The sequence below is a fragment of the Colius striatus genome, chromosome 5, assembly GCF_028858725.1.
Source record: "Colius striatus isolate bColStr4 chromosome 5, bColStr4.1.hap1, whole genome shotgun sequence".
Lineage (NCBI taxonomy): Eukaryota > Metazoa > Chordata > Aves > Coliiformes > Coliidae > Colius > Colius striatus.
In genome coordinates this window covers 50,879,072-50,899,980 of record NC_084763.1, presented here as the reverse complement: position 1 = coordinate 50,899,980, position 20,909 = coordinate 50,879,072, and the positions used below count along the sequence as shown (strand labels likewise).

The window sequence follows — 20,909 nt, the reverse complement described above, 5'->3', positions numbered from 1 at the left end:
GTCACTTGAAAATAATTTGGGGATTCCACGAGGAAGTGCCCATTGCAGTGAGGGCTATGATTTAGTCTGTTGCTTGTTTAATTGAGACTTCAAATCACCTGAACTGTAGTAAATAAAATCACAACGATATTGCTATCAGTGGGACATAGTCATTCTGGGAAATTACAATTATCATTGTGTAGTGGGTCTGGGATGGTAGTGATTTTCCACACATTGTCTAATTTAAATGTCATTTTTACATGTTACTGGTGAGATGCAAGGAAACTGATCTGTTGGTATGGTGCAGTGCAGCAGTAAGCAGATGCTAACAAGGATCCTAAAAGCAGCATGGCCGTCTCAGAATGCTGAACCACTGAAATGGATTAGTTCTGGTGGTGTTATCTCTTCCAGCCAGCCATTAGTTCTGCAAATTGCTGAATTCTGAGAGGTTTCATGATATATACATGCATTTCCGTATGATTCACATGGGGATTTCTGACATGATATTACAACAACACTTCAGAATGAATATATTTAAACAATTACTGATAATTTTAAGCAGTATCTTTTCATATCCAGGCAAATAACAGGACCTTACAGGAGAAGATCCTCCAGGTGAATAACCTTGTAGAAGCATTTGGGAATGCAGGCACTATCATCAATGACAACTCGAGCAGATTTGGAAAATACTTGGAAATGAAATTTACTTGTGGTGGCACTGTAGTAGGAGCTCAGATATCAGAGTATCTCCTTGAAAAATCCAGAGTTGTCCATCAGGCAGTGTAAGTATAAAAATTATCATTTACCTCATTTGGAGATTACAGAGCAGGCCTACAGGGCAGGAAATTATCTTGGATCAAGACACAGGAATAAAGTACTGGGATTTTTTCTTACAGCAATATATGAATAGCTTGTAAATCTATAAGCTGGCTGAAAACTACTCCTGATCTTTTTTTTCATTGCCTCATGGGTTATTCAAACATTTTTTTTAAATGCACATGTGATATATAAAGTGTATCAGAATGTGTTAAAAAGAGAAAAACTTTCTAATAGTTCAGCTATTAGTTTGTGGAAATCTGAAGTAATATGTGAAGTGTATCACATGGATTTAATTCCTCTAAGTTTCCCCTAGTATTGTAGCTCTTTTGTTTATTTGTTTGCAAAGTGCTCATTTTCCATTTTGGAGCATCTTGTAAGATTTAGTTATAAAGGATTATGGGCCAAATGCAGAACAGATCCATCTTTGTCTTGTATGTATCACCCTGGAAGCTTCAGAACAAACACACTGTGGCACAGAAAGGATGTTCACAGGAACTTGTGTAATAAAGCTTCTGTCAGTGTTCTCTGTCAGTTTGCACGAGCCTTCCCATTATTAAAATCACATTTAATAACAGCATGTATGTCATCAGTAAGTGTAACACAGTTATTTTACTAAACCAGTTTGTTTTTTCTGTTTTTTTCAGAGGAGAAAAAAATTTCCATATTTTTTATTATATTTATGCTGGTCTGGCAGAAAAGAAAAAGCTGGCACATTATAAACTGCCAGAATATAGACCTCCCAGGTAATGCAGTTTGTTTTCATGTGAATTGATTACTAAGAAATGCAGCACTGAATTCTCAGCCTTATTTACATTCTAACTCTGTATCCATCAACTCTTCCAGATATCTGCAAAATGATCATTTCCGAATAGTGCAAGATTTCATGAACAACAGCTTTTATAAGTCTCAATTTGAATTAATTGAGCAGTGTTTCAAAGTCATAGGTTTTACACTGGAGGTGAGTTGCTAACCTTTTATTTTGGTCAACTTTAACGGCTGTCTTAATAAGGAAAAATATATATAAAGCACTCAAATAATCTCCCTTGTTCTTTTCTTCTGTTAGTTGTAGAATGTTTATGTTTTAGGATATTACATGATCAACTTATATTGCCACATGCATTTTTTTTAGGTTTCAAGGCATTGATAAACAAATAAAATTGTATTAGTCAACAACACTTTGAAATCAGTGAACACAGCACAGCTGAGTAATTGGAGGAAAAAGGCTTTTGCAAATTAAATGCATAGAAAACGATGTTATAACTGTTTATTAGCCTATAATTTTTAAGCCTGTGAATATAAGCCTCATCTCTGTTTTGAGATGAAGTCCATGGTGAGAGCTTTAAAAATACATTGGACTGATCTGAGTTTTGATGAACTCAATACATTTTCACTACTCCGGGGGTAAAATTGAATGATGATTTTTACATCCCTTTGGAGTGAATTTCATCACTAAACGTTATCTGAACTCATTCTTTCTTTATGATCTTATATCATTGCTCTGCTGGCCATTAAACCTCTCTCCTCAGGCTGTCTTTGGTGTACTTAGAATAAAAACAGGCCTCTGGATTTGTAAAGTAGGATGCAAGGGAAGGAAACCCCATCCTGCACGGTAGTTCTCTCTTCTCTGGAGAAGTGGGAAATCACAGCTGTAGTTTACTGCTGACTTTATTTATCAGAAACTACAGTAGAAGTATGATCCATGTAGTACCTGTGAAATGTGGCACTAGGGCTGCAGAATGTATGTATGTTTTAATTTGTTTGACAAAACTTCATGTAGTAATGAGCTTTTCACAGAAAATTAGTCACTTCAGTTGAATATTTCTGTCTTCCCTCAATGTAAATATGTGTGACCTACTCTAGGAGGTCCTGCTCTGGCAGCGGGGCTGGACTAGATGATCTTTCGAGGTCCCTTCCAACCCTTAAGATTCTGTGATTCTGTGACTCACCTATTCAGTTCTTCCATACTCATTTTGCATTAAGTCATAGTAGCAGTGGAGTTCACAGTCTCTTTCTTCTCTATATGCTTATTCACAAGTGCACTTAGTAACATCACACCTCTTCTATCACATCTACACCCATACTTGCACCTTTTCAGAGCAGTGTGGAAGGATGTACTCAGGTCAGCACTGATGCCAGTTCTGTCACAGCACCAGAGACCCTGATAAAGCCTAATTTATACCATGAAAAGCAGCAAGTGTGTTTTTGTTCCCATTTCTTTTGTTCACTTGGATGGATGGAAACAACAATTCTGATCATCCAAAAGAGACCTTCCTTACATATTGAAGATGCATTTAGAACTAGGTCACTGGCTGCATTGTGCAGTTCTAGTGTGGATTTTCACTTGATTAACTCAGCAAGCCATCGTGAGCAGAATCTGTAAAGAATTACCTACCTGTAGAACCCCCACAGCTCCAAAAGCAGGTTGAGTACCATAGGCAATCTAACTGTGGGTACATGTGAGCCTCATCCACGTTAGCCTGTCTTACATTGCCCACATTTGTATTTGCCTGTCAGAGGCTGTGTTTGCATTGGCGAACAGAGAAGTCTGCTTCTCTCACTGAGGTTTTACTATAGGATACATGTGCAGAGACAATTTCTTTTCAATGAGAAAAATATACTGTAAGACAATGAGTTCCTTTTCTAAGTTCACTTTTAGCAGTGCAACTTTAAGCTTTCACATTCATCACAGTTCACAGAGGAGGTTCTATATGAGCATATTCCATGTTTTCTTAGGAGAAAACCTTGAGCAGAACATCTTCTCTGCTTTAATTAAAACTGAGACATAAACAGTGCTTTATTTCTTTGAAATCTGTTTTTAACTGACTGGCAGGATTTGATAGTAATTACTGTCAGTATTCCCTGTCTTAAAATCACACAGTTTTATTTCATGCCGCATGGCAAAATTAATAGGAAAGGACTGCCTGAGGTGAACAAAAATCATGTTGCATGTGACAGATCAAGCCAGATTTCAAACACTCTGGAAAAGGGCACAAAAATATCAGCAGCTATCCATACTGTACAGCATAATGGCAGAAGTTAAGATATCCAGTTCTTTGCATTTCTTCTGTGTCCTTAAGCTTAAAATGAACATGATTGCTTAAAACCAAAGTAAACTGTGTGCCAGTTATACTAAGAATAACTTTTTACAGTGAACTTGTCTAATTTGTCCTGCTGTCACTGAAATACTTAATTTACTAACAGTTAAATTAACTTCTGAAAGTGCTGAAAACAAGATCAAGTAGTCTAGGGCAATTAAGGATTTTATCTCAGTAAATGATGCCTGACATGGTACCAGCAAGCTAGTGAACATGAGGAATAAAATGCTTGCAATTATGAAAAAAACTATTATTATAAAATACCAATCAAATTTACAAAACTGCTTCTTAAAAATCTACTATAAAACTTACAAACCTGCTATTTATAGAATACTAATTGCCACATTCCTCAAAATATATACTGTCACAGATTTCTAGCTTAAAACCAAACCTGCTTTACAGCAACACCTCAGCGTTTCTGAATTGAAAGTACTCAGAAGTCATCAAGTGTAGTGATAAACGTTCACAATTCAGGTGAAAAGTCATAGTTCAACTCCAAGTCAAACCTGCAATTAAAGCATTATGGGATGCATCAAGACGAGTGTGTCCAGCAAGTTGAGGGACGTTCTCTTACCCCTCTACTCTGCCCTGGTAAAGACACATCTGGCATACTGTGTCCAGTTTTGGGCTCCCCAGCTCAAGAGGGACAGAGAGGTTCAGGAGAGAGTCAAGTGAAGCACCATCAAGATGATGAGGGGTCTGAAACATCTTTCTTATGAGGAAAGGCTGTGAGACATGGAACTGTTCGGCCTGGAGGAGACTGAAGGGAGATCTCACTAATACTTACAAGTATTGAAAAGATGTGTGTCAAGAGGATGGAGTGGCACTTTTTTCTGTTGTCTCAAGTGACAGGATGAGGGAGAGTGGAAAAAAGCTGAAACACAAAAGGTTCCACTTAAATATAAGGAAAAACTATTTCACTGTTCAGGTGAGGGAGCCCTGGCACAGGCTGCCCAGGGAGGGTGTGGAGTCTCCTTCTCTGGAGGTTTTCAATACCCACATGGACTTGTTCCTGTGTGACCTGATCTAGATGGACCTGCTTCAGCAGGGGAATTGGACTGGATGATCTGTAGGGATCCCTTCCAACTCTTACCATTCTGTGATTATTTTGTTAATTGAAAAGACTAGTTCATTTGTCTAAGTAAGTACTTTAAATAATTTCCCATATGTATCATTTCACTGTCAAGACTAATATTAGCCTTTTGTAAAGCAGAATCCCTTGTCAGAACCTACTAAATCATTTGAAATTTAAATATGTTTAAGTAAAATCCATACTAAAGTGCTTTGGTGAGTACACAGTTCCTAACTGACATTTTGAAGGATAAACTGCTTTGCCAAATCAGAGATGTGAGGTCTCATTCTTCTCCTGGTGGAACTTTCTCTGGTGATGTTGGTGGGAGCCATTGCAGACCTATTCTTTGGAGTACCTTCATTTCCATGATCCAAGAAACACTGATACAGATTTTTTTATAGTTTGGTTGATCTAAGTAATTACATTTTTAGATACAACTGTGCCTGAAGACACAGTGAAGGGTGGATGTAAATAACCTCTGAATTCTTTCAGTGTTAGAGGATAATATTCAATGCTGTTTTGTGCTTCCCTTACTCCATGTCACTCCTGTCCTGGCAACAAGTAGAGATCAGGCTATAGTTTGTCCTGCCCTCTTCAAGCATCTTTCTCTTAAAAGACTGTGCTGAGTATAGGACAGAGAGTAACTGCTGAGAAGAGTATTCTTAGAAGTAGTGGGGATATAGCATACAACAGGAAATAACACACATATATGCTCAACTCATTCATTACAAACCAAAGTAATGAATCTATCTGACTATTAAGTACTGATTTTTTTAATATATATTTTTCAGGAACTTGGAAGTGTGTACAGTATCCTGGCTGCCATTTTAAACGTGGGTAACATTGAGTTTTCTGCAGTGGTATCTGAACATATGATTGACAAGAGCAACATTTCCAATCCAGTAGCCCTTGAGAATTGTGAGTGGCTTCTTTCTTCATTTGAGATTGTTTTTCTTTAGTGCTTTGATAGCAAATTCATTGCAAGGGAGTTATCAGTGAAAACTGTATTCACATTGAAATTTTGCAAGAATAATTAAATGCAAAAAGAAAAGAATGTCCATGTTATGCACCTTATTTGAGTACCCAGTTCACTGGCATTCAGGAAACATGACTAATGTTGCAGGTGCCCAAAAAGAAAATCTTTGGAATTTTTCCAAGGTTATTAGAAGATTTGATGGAGAACCTCATTATCTCATTGAACAGGTTTTATCCCAGTTTCTTTCTCAGATTCTCATTACATGTCCCTGTTGAAATATGTCTCTCATTGTTTGGAAGGGACTCCTTACCTTATATAAGGCTACCAGGAAGCAGAGGAGGAAAAGGGGCAAAGATGCTCAAGGAAGTTGCTGCTCTTTCTCAGTAGAAAGAGAATCTCAAGTGGTGAGATGATGAAGTCTCCATCTATCTTCTTACATATTTTCCTGCTATAAATAGGCAATGTGCCCTCATGGCCAAGAAGGCCAATGGCATCCTGGGATGCGTCGAGTGTGGCCGCAGGTTCAGGGAGGTTCTCCTCCCCCTCTACTCTGCCCTGGTGAGGCCTCATCTGGAGTCCTGTGTCCAGTTCTGGACTCCTCAGTTCAAGAGAGACAGGGAACTTCTGGAAAGAGTATAGTGGAGGACAAAATGATAAAGGAACTACAACATGTCTCTGATGAGGAAAGGCTATGAGACCTGGGGCTGTTTATCCTGGAGAAGGCTGAGAGGGGACCTTATAAATAGCAAAAGGTGTTTTTAAATACCTTTATAAATAAAGGACTTACAAATACCTAAGGGGTGAGTATTGAAAGGATGGGGCAAGTCTTTTTTCTGTAGTGTCCAGTGATAGGACAAAGGGTAACTGGCACAAACTGGAACACCAGAAGTTCCACTTGAACACGAGGAAAGACTTCTTTATTGAGCAGTAGCACAGGCTGCCCAGGGAGGGTGTTTATTCTCCTCTGGAGGTTTTCAAAACCCATCTGGATGTATTTCTGTGCAACCTGATTGAGATGAACCTGCCTTAGTGGCGGGTTGGACTAGATGATCTTTAGAGGTCACTTCCAACCCCTGACAGTCTGATTCTGAGAAAAAAATATATGGAACTGAGAAAGATGTACCCCCTTTTTAGAGCAGGAGAACAGCAGTGGCTTATATGGGTGGATTATAATGGAGAGGAGTGTTCATGTAGTCCTGATATAATCACCTAGAATCCCTAGCATTTCTCTGTAGGCAGTTTGGAGAAATAGCCTCTTTGAAAAAGCAGTTTAGAACCTAAAGGCTTCTGCTTTAAATCACTCTCTGACTGCAGTGAAAGCAAGAAAGATTGGTGGCTAAATTAAATACTGACAATTGTTTGGTGTGAACACCCTCAGCAGTCCTAGTTCAAGGCTTTGATTTGTCCCTTAATCATAATGCATTGCACTCGTAACTTTGATGGCAAAAATGTGTATTTTTCCTTCCAAAATATGCCTCTGAGCTATGCCTGTAACTTTCCTTCCAAGGTGCATCCTTGCTGTGTATTCAGGCAGATGAACTGCAAGAAGCTCTCACCTCTCATTGTGTAGTGACTCGAGGAGAAACAATTATTCGTCCCAACACTGTGGAAAAAGCCACTGATGTCAGAGATGCCATGGCCAAAGCACTGTATGGACGCCTCTTTAGCTGGATAGTCAATCGCATCAACACTTTACTCAAACCTGACAAACATTTAAGGTAAAAGAAGCTTCTCCATAATAGAGATTTTTCTACATGAGTGAGGTCATCTACACTAGAGCATTTAGTATTCACAGAATGATGGGAGTTGGAAGGGACCTTTAGAGATCATCTAGTCCAACTCCCCTGCTAAAGCAGGTCCACCTAGATCATTTCACACAGGAACGTGTCCAGACAGGTCCTGAAGACCTCCAAGGAAGGAGCCTCCAACTATAACCTTACTATGACACTACTATGTTAAAAGAAGGTTTTATCCTGTTCATAGTATTCAGTGAAAATACAGTAGATATGGATAGCACAGGCATCTGTTGTTTTCCTGCTTGACCTTTACTCATTTAACTTTTTGTGAATTACATAACAACTACTTATTCCTGTGTACTTTTTCAGGGTCAACTTTTGACTTTGATCTGTTAATTATATAGGTCAAATTCTGCTCTTATTTGCACTGATGCTGTTGCTTCTGTTATGAGAATAATTTCATATATTTGTAAGAATATTTTCCAAACACATTTACTGAGGTTAATGTCCACCTTACCCTTACGAGTTGATACTTTAAACACAGACACAGGAAAGATATTTGGAATGATACTATAACACATTTTGCAAATTAATCAAAGAAGAAATGATGTAGCTTGTGTTACAGACCTTATAGGTCAGGGCCCCTTGGGCTGATAATAACAGTGAAAAGGGGCAAACTTACAACTACCAGAAGAGGAATTTCAGTAATAAATAGCATTGATGTGCAAATCTGTATTTTCTGGATTTTTTTTAACATCAGAGGGAAGCCAAGGCTGCAATCCTAAAATTTCTCTACACTTTCAAATATTTGTTTACAGCACAGCAGCAATAAACAGAAGTTGAATCATTAAGTAATAAAATTCACAATAGATGGAGCAGCACTGCTAGCCAGTGTGCCTCTCTCACGAACCTGTTACAGAGCTCTTCTCAAACTGAATACTTATATAGAATTGTAGGGATTGGAAGGGAACTTTAGAGATCATCTAGTTCAACCCCCTTGCTAAAGCAGTACTACCTTGATCAGATTGCACAGGAACATGTGCAGGCAGGTTGCGAAAACCTGCAAAGGAGACTTCACACCCTCCCTGGGCAGCCTGTGCCAGGGCTCCCTCATCCTCACAATAAAATAATTTTTCCTTATGTTTAAGTGGAACTTTTGTGTTCCAGCTTATGCTGGTGAGGCAGGAGAAGATTTGACCTGAAACGTTCACCAAAAAAAACACCCCTCAGAATTCTACCTTGTGGTGGAAAAATAATTTGTATTTGCTGTTTTTTATCTACCTAGCTCTGAGGAGGAATGGCATGGACAGACTTCAACAGTCTACTCACTGAAACTGTATTTCTAAATAAATGAAAGACTCACCAAATTCAGGGCAACATCAACAAATACATTCCAGTGCAGAGCCACCAAGATGGTCAGGGAAATGGAACATCTTTCATATGAGGAAAGGCTGCGGGAACTGGGGCTGTTTAGTCTGGAGAAGAAGAGACTGAGGGGGGATCTTATTAACATTTACAAATATCTAAAGGGTGGGTGTCAGGAGGTTGAGACATCCCTTTATTCTGTTGTATCTAGCAGTAAGACAAGGGGTAATGGGATGAAGCTGGAACACAAAAAGTTCCACTTAAATATAAGGAAAAACTACTTTACTGTTGAGGTGAGGGAGCCCTGGCACAGGCTGCCCAGAGGGGTTGTGGAGTCTCCTTCCTTGGAGGTCTTCAAGACCCACCTGGACATGTTCCTATGCGACCTGATCTAGGTGAACCTGCTTCTGCAGGGGGGTTGGACTAGATGATCTCTAAAGGTCCCTTCCAACCCCACCATTCTATGGTTCTATGATTTGGTCCCTTCACATAGAAAAGCTTCCATTTTTTGTGATGGACTTTACAAAGAGGTTCAAGTGTTATTCATAAGCATCTTGAGGCTATGTTTTAAACTTTTTATTAAAAAAATTAATTGATGACAGATAGCCCCTCAAAGGGTTTTTAGAGATAGAATGTGATTTATTTGTTTAATTTAGCTAGGAAAAGACACTAATGTTAATTTCGGGTTGATATAAAATTAGATCCTCTTAATTTTTTTGTGTCAGCAAATAAATACAAATATTAGATTTTTTTTTTTTCCAGAAATGACCACACATCTCTCAGAATGCCCTGGCTAAAATTTCATACTGAAGTTCTTACTACTAATACTTAGTAATTTAAATGCATACCACACACTAGTACTTAAAGTGATCATTTAGATGTATAAAAGGTCTAGCCATTCATTCTTTTGACCTTCATGTTAAAATGATCAGTCATGAGGGAAATAATATGAAGAAATAATATTTAATAACAGCAAATCTGAATTTCAAGATGCTGTTGAGTAAAGCCTCTTTTATTACGAGAGAAACAGAAAGAACATGTTGTTTCTGTACAGTAGTTAGCTTTTTACAATAGAATAGTAACTAGGGAATATTAGTTTAAAAAGAACATTTTTAATCATCTATACATTTATCAATTGACTCAGAATGTGATTCAGTGTATCTAGTCTGCAAATACAGTCATCTTTGAACTGATGGTCATTTAATGTATTCCAAACAAAAAAATTAATGTAAGACATATCTGTTTTAGCAAAACTTATCCTATTTAACTGAGCATAATGTCCAATTCTTTCTATTTGTGAAATAATAATTAAGATGGTCAGTGTAAAACAAGGATACCACAAGAGAAATTTTTATTTCATCTTTGCAGTGGAAATGATGATGGTTTGAACATTGGAATTCTTGATATCTTTGGCTTTGAGAATTTCAAAAAGAATTCTTTTGAACAACTCTGTATCAACATTGCCAACGAACAAATTCAGTTCTACTTCAATCAACATGTCTTTGCCTGGGAACAGGTATGTGTTGAAATATTTTAATAAAGCCTAAATATTGCTGAACGTGTAAAACTTTGTCTCTAGAAACTACATTGTTCCTTTTCCAAAATAGGTTGTAAATTACAGATTATAACAAATGTTTTCTGGGTATGTGTTCTTTGAAGCAGTGGTTGATATTTGCAAGTAAAATGCCTGCATAAAATGCATTACACTTGAAATTTACAGTATCTAAGCAACATGACACAGTGATAATCGGTTTGATGCAGATGCTTTTTCTTGAGGAATGAGAGATGTTTGATTCTACAGGAAAATAAAGAAGTGGTAGCATAATTTTTAAAGTGCAGTGTTCATAATAGCTTACTAAGAAGCTTAATTAACACTAAAATTCCATTATTAAAAACTGAAGATCTCACAATTATTTTGTTCTTATTCAGGAACTAGACCATCTGTGCTAAATAATGATAGATTTAATCTAAATAGTTTGATGTAAAACAGAAAAAAGGAACAGTCATGATTATAAAAGTTTGTAAACTTGAAGAGGAGTTTGAAGAACTTCAAAAAATACCATCTCAAATTTGTAAATAATTCCAAAAGAAGTAAATTGAACAATTTTAAATTGTTATTTAATACTGTTATTTGGAAAAATAACATGTCCAGGAAAACATCTTTCTCTTGCTGAAAATAGAAATATTCCAGAATTCTGTATAAGCAGAGTAGTCAAAACTCAAATTTTAGTTGAAATAATGTTTTCTCTATTATATTGAAGCTATTGGGGTTTGTGATACAGAGATGAAAATCCTTCTGAATACTAATTTTAATTATGAGTAGAAAAAGAATATTTTTTCAGTGTTAACCACTGCTTATTTTAAGGATGAGACAGATGCAAATATGGAATGTGTCTATGTATGTGGGTGTGTACATGGACGTATCAGTCTAGAGTTGTATACATCTATGTGTATTTTAAACCAGATAAATGTTTTATCCCATTTATGATTATTTCAGGAAATGCTATCTTGTAGTTCAAGACCTTGTAGTTGTTTTTAAAGTTTTATGTGAGAGTACATAAATTCACACAAAAGCACTTGTCAACTGCTGAGTGTAACATCTGGAAGATGGAAATAACACAGACCGCAACAATGTTATTTATTACTGACAAATCCGGGCACTGATCAGGTCCCATGGACTTGCATACATCCACTTTGCTCCGATGTTTTTTGATTTGGTCCACCCTCACCAAGGGTAACCCTCACTCCAGACTTTCTCTCTGGTCTCAGAAACCTGTGATTATCAGTCAAAACCAAGGCAAAGAAAACATTTCCTCTCTCATCCTTTTCCATGTCATCCATACCCATTCTGCAGCCTTTTTACTGTTAGTGGACCTGCCTTGGCTTTCCTGACCCTACCTCTGGACAACCAAATATTATCTTTAGATTCCTTCTCTTTTTAATTAGACTTTGTTCCTACTTGGTGTGATCTGCCTGTACTTGTTTCTAGGTATTCTAATACAGAACATTTTGGCCAGTCCTATATTAATGCAGAGGTTTGTGGTGTCACCATCTAGTAGGAACAGTTTGCTCTCCTGCTCGTGCCTAGCTGGGGAGAGGTCAGGGTGTTTAATTTGCTACTGAGCAGATCAAGGGAAAAGTAAACTTCTGAATTTGACAACACAGAGTTTACCCATTTCTCTCTGTGGGAAATTCTGACAATTACAGAGGTTATGGAAGGGGAAGGTGACTTTTATTTATAGAATCTCTATGTATGCCGATTTTACCCACTCCCACTGTTCCAATGACCTGACCAGGAGCACATGTAAACAACACAGAGAACAGATACCAGCTGGAAAATCAATCATCATGTCTCTTAGGTTCTTCATATTCAAATAGGTTTTGTACAGATTTCTTACACCCTCTAGCAATCATCTGTTCTTACAGTGCAGTTCTTTGCCTAAGAACCTGACTTTTCTCAACCTCCATAATCTTTAGGCAAGGTCATTACCTGTCTTTGCTTATTTGTAATATATACATCTTTATACCTACAGTCTGTTTCTTTAGTGGGCTCACTGGTAAAGGAAGGATGTATGTGATGTGCTGTGACCTTCCAGTCACTCTCCTGTTGCCATGTTCAGAGAGTTCCACTTGCTGTCTGCGCTGTGTTCTTTTGTGAGTGAAGACCTTCTGGTCTCGATGTAAACACCACTTTCTCAATTTTACTGCTGTGAACAAATGCTCTTCATTCAAATCACAAGCCATTGTTCTGGTGCTTATATGCACATTTCCATTCATATTCCATTTATACCAGTCTTAATATTCCTATTACAAGTGTCCACATCCTGTCTGTAATATCAACCCAGTAAGATGTCTAATTTACATGACACCACTCACCACTACACCAGATTATATCAAACTTCATTATATTATCTTGTATCAGTCTGCAAAAATATTACTCTGGCAGTGCAGAATGAGCTATGTAGATTAAGTTCATGCAAGTATGGGTGTATATCCCCCCCCCCTTTTAGAGTCAGGAAATGACAAATATATTATTCTGCATTCCATTTTAATGGCATGGGATGATTTGCAGCATGATTCATAGTCATTAGACATCACTTTTCACTATTTATAACGTGGTCATTCCAGTTTTATATCACAAGAGCAGTCTTCAAGAAAGCAGGTGGCTTGAGAATATTATTTCTGCTCACTGTAAGGACTCTCCTGTATTAACACCAGTGATGGACTTTAATTGTAAATACAAGATTGCAAATGCAGGGAAATATAAAGTATGATTACTAAATATTCTATGCATGGAAGGAAATGTTTTTAAAAACATATGACTGAAATTGTTCTTGTTAATGATACAAATTATCACTTTGTAAGCAAAACAATAGGATGATCAATGCCCTTTGTTGATGAGTCTGCCTGGCTTTACACATATGTGAGGGTTTGCATCTTTAATACTAAAAGACAGGAGTTATGTTTAGGTGAAGGCTGATGGCAGCAGTCTCTGAGACCTTTACATTGATTTTTGCTTAGCCCAGACTGACATGGCATTGCACCCTGCAGATTTACTCAAGGAAGTCTGCAGAATTTAATTTCTTTTACACTTCCCTCGAGAAGTAAAACTTCCAGGTACATTATTTGTTTCATTTCTTTCCCTGTTTTGCCTTATTCAATTCCATACCACGTGTGATTACGTGAAATTTTACTTATCTAGTGGGAATTCAAGACCTAAATCAGTTAATTATAGTCTAGTTGTCAGTTAACCCATGTCCACCTAATAAATAGTGGTCATACAACTAGGGAAGGTATCTGAATCTGAAAAGTGTTCGGTTTTACTCTTCTTGGAACTGTGGCACAAAAAAATATGGCCTTAGAAGCGAAGGAATAGAAGGAAGGAACACCTCCCAAATCTCAGGGTATCTGCTAGAGCAGAGTGTTTGCATGCCAACATGGAGAACACAAGTCAAAATTAGGAGAATATATTCTTTACTGTTGACTTAATGTTTGCAATTTTTTAGGCCTGGATGGAATCTCATTTCCCTAATTTAACAAAAAGGCTGAAGTAGAGAGTATAATTTTAAATTCCTGATAGTAAGTGGAGACAAATAGGTACATCTTTGTCTCCACTGGCTGGGAAGGAAACATGGGATCTCAATTTAGTCACTTCTTTTTTGTGTCTGTAGTTAAGTGAAATGAATACTTGTACAAGCTTTTTTAGGTTAATATTTAACAAAGCACAACTTTTGCACCTTTAGTCCTGTCCTTCAAGGTGTTTCCCTTACATGTAACGCATCAGTGTAAGTTAATTCTGTCATCTCCATGATCTGCAGATAACATTGTCCAGCAAAACAACCCTCCCATTTCTTTCCCATTTGTGATTCTTCCATAAAAAGTAAGAGCTACAATGTCAAATGCATAAAACATTTTGGGAAGTGACAAGTTCACTGTAAGAAGAATGCTACTTTTTGCATTCGGTATATGCAATGTTTATTTTACACTCATATGACAAGTTAATCTTCTGCTTCAAGCTGGAAAGGGGTTCATTCTGAACAAGTCTCCAGTGTTCCCATTTAAACCAAAGCATCATCATGTCGTGTTTTCAGAAAAATGCCATGACTTTTTTTTTATTCAACATGAGGGCCATCTCCTAATGCATTCAATAATTATTTTGTTATTAACTGATATCAGGTTGCAAAAGTTATTATTTCCTAGTTTTGATCACAGAAAAGATACCATGCAGTACTGAGATGAGATTAGAGCCCAAGTATTAGTGTAACTCAGTCATTCCTTTTGACATCCCATCCATAGAAATGCTTTCTAGTGGATTATGCTTTAGAATTTCAATGAGCAGCTGCTATTTTAAGGAGTTTTCTTGTCATAAAACATCATGGAGGATTACAGAATCCTGTACCTGATTCAGCTTATTAATTCAAATAAGATCTATTTCATTATGGTTTTATGCTGTGCATCATTAAGGCTTTTATCCTTGCTGTTTTTATCCTAATAATATGGTTGAAGACCATCACTGCATAAGAAAATGTAATATGGTCTCTTATTTCTGACCCATCTGTTGTACTGGTGGCTGGAAGATTTGGTTATCAGCCATCCTTCAGGAGCCCATGGGAAGTGATGGAGTGAACTCTTTCCATATCCTAGTGGACATTGAGTCTGTCAGCACTGACACTCATCCAGTTGTCGAGGTGCAGACACAAGAGACTGAATGGTCATGTACACTGCAGGCATGGAGGTCAGGCCCTGCACACTGGCTGAGCATGGAGAGGGGCAGATGTTGCTGTTGTGATGTAGTAATACAGCTATTATAGACCTCTTTCCAGTTTCAAGGAGAACTCTTTTTATCAACTCTCTAAACCAGCCTATCTCATAACCTCACAATTTGAGGTTGGAAAAAGTTAATCGTTAGACAGGTTGTCTATGAGAGCTTGTTTGAGGACATCTGAGTGTCACAGAAACACTTTGATAGATTTGTCCTGGGCAATCTCTTCCCTTTCCCCCCTTGATAAGTGTAGTCTTGATAATCCTGAGCAGTAATTGTTGGTTTCATGAATGTAACATCTATGTTGGTAGAGTTGTAGCCCTCAGTTAAGCTGCCCCTACTTTGGTGTTATCTTTGGAAGATAACAGGGACTCATTCCCTTCTTACCACTAGCTCCTACAGGTATATAATTAACTTCTTGCCTCTATCAGTGATACCTTTATTACTGTCCTGTCTTGTCCTGCTACTCAAGTCATTGATTAAAATAAAAAGCAAAACTCCACCTGTCCACTGCTCCAGGGGAGACATGAATGAAGTTAATATTATGTGTCTGGGATGAGGAGCCCTGGTGGGGTTTTAGGAGACATTCTTACTGCTTACAGCCTTGTACAGACATATAAACTGAGCCTTAACCTCCACTTAGAGCAACGAGTTTCCTGGCAAATTAAATCAATCTGGTATTGGAAGGGTTTAAGTGTATATTCTGTGTTCTTTTTCAAATGAATCAGCAGATTTATTTCTTTGGGCCTATATTTCTGGAACAGTGTTACTGATTTTATTCATTTTTGCACTTTCTCTCTGTCTTAGAGATTAAGGACTAGGAAGTCCAGTAATGTGTGCTTTTTCTATTGTATGTGGCAGTTAATTTCTTTTTAAAATGCTCAATATATTGCCTTCTTCACTCATTCAGACTCAAGTGAATGACACGTAAGGAAAGATCTTTCAGGGTTTGAGGTCTTTGAGCTCATTGATATCAACCATCATTCATGTTTATGAAACTCTTCTCATAATGAATTTAGGGTAGGACAACTATGATGTTAACATCATACATTAATACAACACTTCTGTAAACTCCTGTCCTTTGAAAGAGGGATGATTTTTAAAGTAGAACAAAAGGCTTAATTAAGTGTTTCACAGGATAGCCTGCACAGGATTGAAGGCAGCTCTAGTATCTATGAGAACACGGTGGAGTGGACACCTGCCTTTGCATAACATAATGCAGGCAAAAATAATGACGAGGTGTCAGTCTGTAGAGCATCCTTCTCTTGGTAAATCTAAAGCTCTCCTCTGCCTTACTGAAAGATTAAAGAAAGCAATTCTTATATTCCTCAGCTATAATTTACATTATTTTCAAGATAAAACCATCACAGTACACTGTGTACAGATTTTTCTCAGTCTAGTGGGAATCCAAAGATATTTGCACTCTTTGGAAAAAAAAAAACCCTAAAACAGCCCCACTAGATGCCCTTTGCCTAGTTCCTTAAATGGAGTGAAAATGTTACAGAAGCTAACCTGAGACAATTTAATTTTTAGAAGGTTTGTATGCCATTCTTTATTAGAAAGCCTGTGCACCATTCTTCTCCATGTAAAACTTTTTCAGTTGTTTGAGGAGGGGGATCAAACAAGTGAAGGCCACTGTAATCTGTAGTCACTTTTCTAAATCTTAGCCTCCCTACATCACATAGATCTGAGCAATGATTTGGGAATGTAAATGTAGTTCTAAATGATTAAAAAATGCTTTTCACATTGTAGAAGAGAGAAGTAAATAGACACTGAGGTGTCCATCTGCAAACAGTGTACTTTATCTTCATCCACTAAGTGCCTTTAATTCCTGTATATTACTGGAAAGCATCTTATTTTACCAAATATGCCATAGGAAGCACTTACATATCCAAAACCAGATTAAAATCTATAGCCCAGCTATGAGATACATCCCGACTGACATTTGTTCCTGCAAAACCTTGATTTATTTATCCCTTGATCATACTTTTTTCAGTGTAGTTTTTTTTACTACAATTGGGTTTGTGAAATATTTCCTGAAGTAGTTCTGTGTACATGGAGAAAACATGCCTTTTGTTGTGTGTTACAGAATGAATACCTGTATGAAGGTGTTGATGCAAGAGTTATAGAATATGAGGACAACAGACCCCTCTTAGATATGTTCCTGCAGAAACCAATGGGTTTATTGTCCCTGCTGGATGAGGAGAGTCGATTCCCACAAGCAACAGATCAGACACTTGTAGGTGAGTATGTGATGTATTTTGCAGTTTTGCATGATGTTTCCCTGTTAGATTTCCATTGGACATGTCCAGTTTAGGCTCTGTGCTACTTATGTTTTTAAGTGAGCCACATTCCAGGCTTGCAGGATGTTTGACGGAGGCACACATGCAGGGATGGATGTATCTTTAAAGTTGAGAAACATCAAGAATACCAATGAACCTAGGCTGCTGACCCAGGTTTTGAATTTTTCTGCCTTCAGGAATTTTTATCTACAGAACTTGAAGGATAAAGATCAAATTGAACAAAAACTGTAGGTTATTATGCCAGAAACGCTTCTTAAAGTTGTGTTGTGTTCAGCTCTGAGATTTTTGATGAGCTGTATGTGAACTCAAACTTTAGTGCTTTTTAAGGGTAATGGCTGAAACCTACTTCAGTGCCTTCCAGAAAATCATGCTTCCTGTTTTTTTCTATTTGGAAATTAAAATCAAAATGCCTCAATATATTGTAGTTCAGATCCTGAATATTTCAGTGCCACTGAGTAGTTACAGTTGAGTAATTTCACACAGGTTTCTATGCAGCTTTCTCCTTGTTTTTTGAGCTTTATCCTCATTTCTGAGCATGCAAAGTGTAAGATGGGTGTTTTAACTCTCACAAAACACAATACCCAACCACAAAACCTAACAACATCCAGTAACAGCTCCCACACTAAAGCAATGATATGAGCTGCTTGTCTTTCTATATTCATACGTTATGGTCTACAGTACAGAGGTCCTCAATCAATTGGTAAATGTTTCCTAACAATTCCCCAGGTAATCCTTTGGAAGGACTACTACACTGTTTCAGACATGAAGATCAAATGTTTAAGAAGGGAAGCAATCTTCTGAGGTCACACAGAAAAAAAACAGTACAAAGTAACTAACTGATCCAAGAGCTCCCATATTCTCTATCCTGGGCCTTTTGTTACAAGACCATTATGATATCTTTGTCCTTAAAAAAAAACAGTCTTTTTGTGCCTCTGTGTTGTCTGAGAAGTTGGGCAATATCCTTAGAGTTACACAGCTTCAGAAGACAATTACTGTACAGTAACTCTAGTAAGAGAAGTTATGTGTTTCCTTTCAGAAAAATTTGAAGATAATTTGAAGTCAAAATATTTTTGGAGACCCAAAAGAGTAGATCTAACCTTTGGGATTTATCATTATGCAGGAAAGGTAAGAGATGAAATGATATCAGTTGGGGCTTGTGGAATGGTGGTGTTGGAAGGAAATAGCATAGGTCAGCTGGCTTACTTCTCAGCTTACATCTATTCAGGCCTGACATGGAAATGGTGTCATTTCTTTACACATCAAAAGTAAATTGAAAAGTTATTTTCCCTCGTGAAAAATTAAAAAATAGCAGGAGGAAACTGTAGGAGGAAACATAGGAAACTGTATTGGATCTGTCCAGTGCTGGAGCAGCTGGCCTAGAAACAGGCAACATACTGCACGTCAGCTGGTGGAAGATACTTTACTCCTTGTATAAGAGCCAGCTACAAAAGGCCTGCAGTAACCCCTCCGAACCTCATCTCCAGATGATCTGTACTTCACCAGCATACATATCTCACCACTGAGGAGTGGAGAGCCAGCTCTCTCTGTACCATACCTGTAGATGAGGATTCCACCAGCGCCCGGTCAACCCTGTCCAGTGTTTAACAAGCTTTTTTGTTAGGAAGTTTCTCCTATTATCTAACTTATAGCTCCATTTCTGTACTGTAAGTTCCTTATTCCTAGTCCTGTATACTGTGGAACTGGATATTTCCTCCTCCTTTCAAAGACTTTTTTTGGAATTTAAGACTGTTCCTTGGCTGTTGTATGAGGGCTTTTTTTCTAAATTAAATACACCAGTATCTCTAACCTTCTTTACAGACCAGGTTTTCTTATAAGCCTTTTATAGCATCATTAAGAGCCCTGGAAGTACATTTTGAGTTAGGTATGCCATTCCTGGAACTTTGAGATATTTCAGTTGCCTGTATGCAGTTTGTGATTTTGCAAACTTCCTCTACAATTAACTCAGAGATCTCTAGGAATAGTGGTAAATCCTGGGTCCACTATGACACAGTATGGATGAGATAAAAAGACTGTTAAGTCATATGGGTAATCCTGTGTGATACGATTGAAATCAAGTGCATTGTTAACTGTGCTGGTATAAAGGAGGACTACAATATGCTTGTCCTTGTGATAAACCCATACTGGCTAAAACTAAGCTTAACATATATACCTTAGGAAAATAAATACCTCAGGCTACTTTGGAATGGTGGATTTGCTTTTAGTGATCTGCATCATAATGATTCTCAGTATGAAAAAGTTAGAACTTTCAGGGATCAAAAGAAAGACTTAAATAAGAGTGAGTCTGATGGCTGAAAAGCTATTTGTGTGTCTTTATATGAGTGCTTAAATTTATAATTACTTTTAAAAAATCCAGAAGATGCATAAATGCACCTTTTAAACAGGTTCTATATAATGCAAGTGGATTCCTGGCCAAAAATAGAGATACTCTGCCAGCTGATATTGTGCTACTACTGCGATCATCTGAAAACAATCTGACACGACAGTTGGTAACCCATCCTCTTACAAAAACAGGTATTGCTATTATGGTAATCTTCTTCTTCTCTAACCTTCATGATGACCACTGCTAGGTTTCGTATGACCATTTGCTGATGACATTATACACTTTGTGGCTTAACTTTCCAACCCTAGAATCTATACAGAATGGAGCCCCAACCATCTCAAGCTGCAGGGGAGGGATTGGTCTGGTCAAGTGCCAAGGAAGTGGTAGAGACTTCTTTCAGGGTCCTCTCTTCAGGGTAGGGGAGCAAGACAGGGAGTGGAGTGCATCCCTTGAGTTGAGAACTGGACAGAAAGGATCAGGTAAGTCACTAGCCTTTTTTGGACAGGGCATATGTAAATGGCCTGTTTTGTCTCAGTGCAATTTTTCTCTAAAGTAGCAGAGAACCAATGTTGGAGCTCCTAACATCTGCTGCAAAGAGTGAGGAGAGACTCCTCTATTTCCCAAGTCTTGTAATCCTTTACAATAGGCAACTAGTTGGGTCCTAGTAGTGAGCACTTCCTTGGGGAGTTTGTAAGTTAGGGTGAAGGAATATGACTAACTCTACAGAAATTACTCCTAAGTCGCACCTTAGCTGAACCAGATCCTTACACAGTGTCCTACCTGCCATTTTAGGATGATGGGTAAGTCTCCTTACAACCAGTTTGCTATCATTGTGTATTACTCCTTATGTAATGGCATTGGCACCATACAGTAAGTATATTACAACATTACTTTCTTCTACAAATACATGGGAGATGTAGTAGTAGCAGAACAGAAAAACGAATTGATAAGAGCCTAATGG

At 37.7% G+C, this 20,909-nt stretch overlaps 1 protein-coding gene across 1 annotated transcript in view; it reads left to right on the top strand.

The window, feature by feature from the left end:
- MYO3A (myosin IIIA) overlaps positions 1-20,909 on the top strand; it is a 107,815-nt gene that overhangs the window by 53,665 nt on the left and 33,241 nt on the right. The window contains exons 13-22 of the mRNA XM_061996826.1: positions 559-761; positions 1,443-1,541; positions 1,642-1,756; positions 5,757-5,883; positions 7,449-7,659; positions 10,411-10,558; positions 17,394-17,547; positions 18,644-18,732; positions 20,010-20,139; positions 20,257-20,427. Of these exons, the coding sequence (XP_061852810.1) occupies positions 559-761; positions 1,443-1,541; positions 1,642-1,756; positions 5,757-5,883; positions 7,449-7,659; positions 10,411-10,558; positions 17,394-17,547; positions 18,644-18,732; positions 20,010-20,139; positions 20,257-20,427 (1,447 nt within the window). The remainder of the gene's footprint in view (positions 1-558; positions 762-1,442; positions 1,542-1,641; positions 1,757-5,756; positions 5,884-7,448; positions 7,660-10,410; positions 10,559-17,393; positions 17,548-18,643; positions 18,733-20,009; positions 20,140-20,256; positions 20,428-20,909) is intronic.